We start from the raw sequence: 7,686 nt of genomic DNA on the forward strand, positions 1-7,686 counted from the left end.
TATATACAAAGGGAGAACTTGCTCATATTCCTATTTCTGGGTAATTTGCAAAGTGCACTAAATTCAAAATGGTGTAGTTTATGGGACAGAACACTGAGATGGTGTGACTGCAATTATAAACCTTACCTCCATGCTTGTTTAATATGGCAGAGAACACACCACATTAAATCTAAATCTGAATTAAAACCAATCTAAATTAATATTTACAAATCGATCCACACCATTGCAGATCTTTACCGTCAAACATGAACCTTGTAAATAAAGAACCAAGTACCTCAGCTGCACAATACATCAAATCAGAGCACTCTTACAGTTTGTTATATACATTATCGATTTAGAAATAAATGTAGAAGATTTGATTAGCAAGTGTGCAGATCAGATAAAAACTGGTGGTATTATTGTGAGCGAGGAGGTTATCATCTCAGGCTACAGGATGATACTGAGATGGTACAGGATGTTGGTGAGATGGCCAAAGCAATGGGAAATTGAATTTAGTTCTGATCAATGTGAGTTGGAGCACTTTGGGAGGCCTTATAAAGAGAGGTAAGATATGCACAGTGAATGGTAGGGCCTAGGAGAGTATTGAGGAACAGAGGAACTAGGTATACAAGCCGACAGATTCTAGAGGGTAGGCAAAAAGTGCTGGAGTAGTTCAGTAGTTCAGGCAGCATCTCTGGAGAAAAAGGATGGGTGATGTTTTGGGTCGGAACCCTTCTTTAAGACCCGCTGAGTTACTCCAGCACTTTGTGTTTATCTTTGGTATAAGCCAGCATTTGCAGTTCCTTTCTTTACAGATCCTAGAAGGTTGCAGGACAGATAGATAAGAAGATGAAGAAGGCATAGGCATGATGGACAGAAAGGATCTATAACACCAGGCAGACACGATTCTTGTAAATCATAAGTTTCACAAATGTCCTTGCTATTATTATCTCAAAAATCACCAGCAAGTCTGCATAAAGGCATTGTCTATTGGTTTAGTTTCAAAACGTGGAACTGACGTAGTCAGCAGGCAATATGAAAGTGTTTGTTTGGGAAAGAACCACCCTTGCACAATTAACTAAATTTTGCCACGGATGACTCACTGTAAAGTCCTGGCTCCACTCTAACCCTGTTAAAAATAGCTTCTTGAAATAAAAGGAAACAAGGCAGTGTCTGAGAGCAAAGTAAAACATCTTAATAATTTACATAATGTTGAAGATACTTCAATGCAGGAGTTGGAAGTTATTGCAGCAACATGCTGACCCTTCTCTCAAAATGGGGATTGGATCCAATGTTATCCTTAATTGTGGCTATTTTACAAACCTGCAGCACCAAGGTGCCAAACGACTCCCTGTAGTGTGCAGGCTGTGAAAGGGAGGGGTATTTCCTAAAAAATGACAGGTTTAATGTACCATTTTGTCAGTGTGTTCTCCTAAGCTGTGGAATTTGTCAGCGAGCAAGAAGTGAAAACTGAAACTGAATTCTGTTCCTCATCAAATGTCACTTTCTTGAGAGTTAATGCTGGTTCATTTTGCAACTTCACTTCGCCAAATATGTATTGCACACCACTTCCATAAAATCTAAAACAAAAAGACCATACATAACCCACTCACTGCCAGTTGTAACATTTAATTCACCTACAGTGTGAACCACGCATGTGTTACAATATGAAACTGCCAAAGGGAAAGAAGAACTGTCTCGAGATCAGGGGAATTCCTTCCTCAGGATGTCAGGGTGTTTGCACTGCAGGACATGATGTATGGAAAGTAGAATCCCCATAAATAGGAGCTGACTGGTCCTCAGCAGCAGAACTTGATTCAGCAGAGAGCTACTGCGTTTGCCAGAAGATCCTTCAGCAGACATCTCATCAGCGGCACAAAGTGGAAAATGGACAGAACAGCCAGTGTGACCATCCTCATCCTCCTTCTGTGTGCCATCACTACACAGGGTATGTTGAGATGTCTGTACCTGCGGTTTATTCCTTATTGCACTGTAGCAGTACCATAAATTGGCTGACTTATGGTTCATGTGTCGCTTACTTTGGAAAAGCAAGTAGACTGCCAACAGTGTTTAATGTTGTCTGTAATACCATGCATGAGTGAGCAATATTGAAATCCTGTTAATTGAAAATCAAATTCCTTGCAGTTTAATATAATTTTTTGGGATTTGCTGCATTTTGTAACAATAACTCAATCTGAATGAATGCAACCTTTCCTCAGGTTTTCCGATCCTAGGAGGACAAGGACGTTGCCGGTGTATTCGGGCCACCTCTGCTTTTATTCGTCCACGATTCATCCTGAGATTGGCATACATCCCCCCAGGATCTCACTGCGAAACAACTGAGATAATGTGAGTAGACAAGTCAGAGGATCAACTTAACCTTTCTTCCTCTCTGATGTTTATTCAAAACCTGTGAACTTTATCCAATGGCATCGTGAAATAGAGTCACACAGCTCGGGAACAGGACCTTTTGTTCCCTGAGTCTGTGCCAAAAGATAAGAACCCATTTACAATAATCCTATTTTATTTTTTACCATGTTCCCAACAATTCTTCTCAGCTTCTACCATTCAGTTACATGTTTGGAGCAATTTATTTTGGCCAATATGTCTACTGACCCACATTTCTTTGTAATGTGGGAGACCCATGGAGCACCCAAGGGAAACCCATTTAGTCAGCGAGGAAACATCAAACCCAGAGGTCAGCTTTGAACCTGAATCATTAGAGTTGTGAAGCAGCAGTTTTAGAAACATAGAAAATAGGTGCAGGGGTAGGCCATTCAGCCCTTCGAGCCAGCACCACCATTCAATATGATCATGGCTGATCATCTAAAATCAGTACCCCGTTCCTGCTTTTTCCCCATATCCCTTGATTCCTTTAGCCCGAAGAGCTAAATCTAGCTCTCTCTTGAAAACATCCAGTGAATTGGCCTCCACTGCCTTCTGTGGCAGAGAAATCCACAGATTCACAACTCTCTGAGTGAAAAAGTATTTCCTCATCTCTGTCCTAAATGGCCTACCCCTTATTCTTAAACTGTGACCCTAGCTATGTGGGGTATAGCAAAGACTGTATATGTGAGCAGCACATTGTCATGGCTACTTTACTAGCTATGACAATGAGCTGCTCCACATATATAGCCTTTGATGGGATAAAGAATGGGATAAAGCTAGAGAGGATGCAGAAAGGATTTACGAGGATGTTGCCTGGATTGGAGAGCTTGAGGTATGAGGTGAAACAGGATAGGCAGGCAGTTTACCCTGGAGGCTGAGGGATGACATAAGATAGATGGTCATGATGTTATTTCTAGGCTGGGGGAGTCAGATACTAGAGGACATATGTTTAAGAGGGGAAAAATTTGAAGTGGACCTGAGGGACATGTTTCTCACCTTGAGGCTGGTAAATATGTAGATTGAGCTGCCAGAGGAAATTATTGAGGTGGCACAATTACAACATTTAAAAGACATTTGGACAGATACATGGTTAGGTAAAGTTCAGAGAAACCTGGGTCAAATGCAGCAAATGCAGCAAACTCAGGTAGCCACCTTAGTCGTCATGAATGAGATGGGTCAAAGGCCAGTTTCCATCATGTATCAATCTACGATTCTGTGACTCTATGACTTTAGGGTGTAAATAATGCCAATATTGTTACTATTATGCCAATACTGTGATTAAAAAAAATTCCATCGAAGTGAACTTGGTCAAACCACTTTGTTCACAAAATGCTGGAGTAACTCAGCAGGTCAGGCAGCATCTCGGGAGAGAAGGAATGGGTGACGTTTCGGGTCGAGACCCTTCTTCAGACTGATGTCGGGGGTGGGACAAAGGAAGGATATAGGTGGAGACAGGAAGATAGAGGGAGATCTGGGAAGGAGGAGGGGAAGGGAGGGACAGAGGAGCTATCTATTCTTGGTCAAACCACTGATGTCTTTCTGTTGCCCTGATTCCATACAAAACAGAATGAGTGTATATGAACTCCTCAGTGCAGATAAAAAATCTTATTAATTACTGGTGTTAACCTCAATTGAAAGCATGTAAAATTCATTCACACAAAATACTGCATAACAGGTATTTTCTGTTCATTACATAGGCAAATTTCAAGGCCAAACAATTTGAGTATGGTCTTTATCTTGGGTGCCAAATATCCAAATTCTTTCTCATCTATAGTCATTTGAGAGCTTAGTTAGAATTTGCAATATAGACGCAATATAGGTTGATTTCAACAAATTTCTTTAATCCTTTCAATGGATTCTCAACTTCAGTGGCTAACGTCCAATTTTGTGAATTAGATTTTAAATGTCACCTTCTCTTCACAGCATCACTCTGAAAAATAAGAAGAGAGTATGTGTGGATCCTGATGCCAAGTGGTTGCAGGCATTCATAAATGCGAGAAAAGGTTAGTATTTGTTGTTTGGCCACAATTCAGACCACCTTTGAATAAATGTAGATACAGTGATTTATTTTTGCCATGTGAGTCCGGTCCTCTGTGGTAGAGGGCGCTGTCTGCTTCTCCCTGCTGAATGATCCCACTTGCATTTGGCACCCTGTTACTTTACTCAAGCACCCTTTCTGCATGTGAAAGGCATAACCCACACTGTCAGTAAACCATCTGACTACCGTTGGCTCAGAGCCAATTCTCTCAGCAGAGGTTAGTCATTGCAAGGCTACCAAATGCAGAAAAGATGGGTGATTTTAAGTTCATTGACCACAATGCTGAGAAGAATGGCATATCTTTAGGATCTATATGAGACCAACCAATGAAGGACAGATGTGTGTTTTAAAAAGGGATATTAGGTATACATTATTTAGCAGTGAACTTCATTGCAGGCGACAGCCATAGAACACTGGTGGTGCTGGAGTGAAAGTTTTGGGCGCTGGATAGGTTGCTAAGCATTCAGAATGCTTTGTCCTGGATTGGTGTTGGAGCTGCATAATCCAGGCAAGTGAAGAGTGGAGAGTATTCATCATACTCTTGAGCTGTGCCATGCAGATGGCCGAAAGGGTGATAGATGGTTGACAGTAGGAGGCTCACAGGCTGCAGGATAACCAATATCTGACCTGCTTTTGTTACCACTGCACCTATGTGGATGGTCCAGTTGACTTTATTGTCAGTGGACATCCAATGGTGCTGCAGAAGTCAGTGACAGTAATGTCATTGAATACCAAGGATAGTGGTTCCACTCTCTACAGTTGATGATGCTCGTTGCCTCACACTAGCATGTGTCACCTAGCGCTGAACTAACAGTGTCTAAATGTAAGTTAGGTTTTGCTATCTGCACACCTGGATAGTTTCAATTGTATAATAAATTGTATGTTATTGAATGCTGAGCCATGCATTTTGAATCTTACATATTGCATCAGCTAATGAGCATCCTGTACTCAGCAATCTAATCATTTTGTGGAAACTCAGTTTGACAATTCACCTAATTGTGTTGCTGCAAACACTTTAAACTGTATTTAAAGGAGGTAACTCTATAAATTATGCAACTTTATTTCAGATGCTAGACGCTGGAATTAAAGAAAGTGAAACTGCAATCTGGAAGATTCAATTCCATTCCAAAGTTATCTGAAGGAGAATGAAGGAAGATCAGCTACGGATATTGTCTCTCTGATGTCACCTTCCTAGTGTTCACTCTGGTGTCTCCTCTTCATTGTCTTCTCCAAATAATTTCACCATTCATCCTAAGGCAGGACTTCTTTCCTCCTGTGATAATGTCTGTTTGCTAGAGGATACCACCTGATATTTGTGGTTAAACTGTGCCAGGTCTGAGGTCTTGCTTGATGTCTGTGGTAATGGAAGTAGATTGTGGTAATGTCATGTACCACTCTGATCTCATCACAAGATACTATGGAACTGAATTCAATTGACTTGTAGTTCTTCACAATTATTCGGAAATAGCTTCTCATCAACAAACTAGATACTGAGGAATTGAAGTTGACATTTAAATGTGTGGAAAAGGCTGAATGAAATAGGTGCCTGTTGTTAAGATTTAGTAATAGAAATAAGAAAGGTGGGAGGTGATGTTAGTTTCAGTAGTTTTGTTCATTAGATTCCATGATGTTTTGATCCAGAAGGAAATCCAATGGATGGGTTTGGAGAAGGATTGGAATGAGCACACAGCTGACTCTAAAACTGGCTTGAGGACTCCTTGAATAACATTGATACCTGTCCACCACCGCCCACCCCCCCCCCCACCTTCCATGCCACCCACATTGGCATGAGAAAATAGCTCGCCCACTGAGTTGAAAATGAGCTGTTATCGTTCTGTCTTCTTAATCCTGCACATTTTACCAGGACCAAGAGGCTGAAATATCCTCTATGTTCACAAAATAATTATCCTTATTATTTCAATAATGTAATCTAAGTGGAATGATGAAGATATAAATAATTAACTAAACATATTCCTCCATTTTCCTGTAGATTTGATGCAATACAGCATTGTCTCAAATTAACCTATGAAGCAAAATTTGCACAGTTCCAAATCTAGTTTAAATCCTGTTCATAGTTCAGTGATAATAGTGTGATCAAACATATTTCTTCTAGTTTGAATAGAAACATTTTTATTTAAATACATTTTTATTTATTTGCCTGCAAATAACATTGGAACCAGCTTACAACATTATTTCTGACCATTTCTATTTTAACTGGAGCTGAAAGACTTTCTCTGTAAATATTAGACTTTTGAATCTGTGAAGTTAGAATGCTGACTAGAGTAGAATCAAAACTGATCAGTTGACTAAAGAAAAATGAGCCAAAGACTGTGAAAGCAAATTTTTGATGCAGATTATTTTTTAATGAAAAACATATACATTTTGAAAGGTAGTGCAGCTAAGAGTCTCATGCTCACTGGAAAAAATGGAAATTTGTAAATAGGGAAAATGTCTCCAGTGACTAATAGAAATCATTTGTACTAAGTGACTTTCCACTTTCTGGGTTCAGTTGACCAAATGTAACATGTCCTAATAAAATGTTGTGTTGAGTATAAAACTTGGTGTGATTCTGCACAGTTGATGTATGTGAATGAATTTGTTGAACGTTTGTCAAATGTATTTAAGAAAGTTAAATAAACTGGATCACTCATGCCAATGGGATTTCATGGAGTTGCTTTAACGGTGCAAAGGGTCTGAACGGGTCCAGGCCTCACACCAAGAGGACCACACTGCAAAATGGAAGCAGTGATGCTGGAGTATACAAAACACTGATTAAGTCCAGGAGCTTGCATGAGGAGAATGAAGGGGTTCGTTTTTTTATTAATCATTCAAGAAACAAAATGCTTATACTATACTGATAAATTCCAAGGGGCTAATGCGAGTAGAATGGGGAATTTGTGTGGGTAGGGTGAATGTAAGGAAAGATACAGAACCCAAATAGTCATCCAAGCAACAAATTGTACAACATGCAAAACGTACAACGTAAGTCAAAGTTGGGTGAGTGCAGGTTTGCCTCATTGCAGTAAGGATCATGTGTGCAATGCTTCAAATGACAGCAAGTTTACATTGCTGCATGCAGCCCAGGTCAGACAATACCTAGAATATTGATAACCCACACTTTACATCTTCAAGTGATTTACAAGAATGATACTCAGTCACTGTGGTCATTGAAAGAAGAGATAATCTACATTCAGTGTCTTCCTTAATATTTAACCGATTAAAGGATGATTTCTTTCAGTCAAATGTGGCTGAACCAAAGTCCTATAAAGCTGCAGCTTGAC

The 7,686-nt window shown here is 39.9% G+C and overlaps 1 protein-coding gene across 1 annotated transcript; it reads left to right on the forward strand.

Annotated features, from left to right (window-relative positions):
* Positions 1-1,805: 1,805 nt before the first annotated feature.
* On the forward strand, positions 1,806-6,998 carry LOC144599925 (interleukin-8-like). The gene is made up of 4 exons (XM_078411193.1): positions 1,806-1,927; positions 2,199-2,328; positions 4,291-4,370; positions 5,473-6,998. The coding sequence occupies exons 1-4, from the start codon at positions 1,867-1,869 to the stop codon at positions 5,490-5,492; spliced, it is 291 nt and encodes a 96-aa protein (XP_078267319.1). The 5' UTR covers positions 1,806-1,866; the 3' UTR covers positions 5,493-6,998.
* Positions 6,999-7,686: the final 688 nt, after the last annotated feature.

This window comes from Rhinoraja longicauda, chromosome 1 (genome assembly GCF_053455715.1).
Source record: "Rhinoraja longicauda isolate Sanriku21f chromosome 1, sRhiLon1.1, whole genome shotgun sequence".
Classification (NCBI taxonomy): domain Eukaryota; kingdom Metazoa; phylum Chordata; class Chondrichthyes; order Rajiformes; family Arhynchobatidae; genus Rhinoraja; species Rhinoraja longicauda.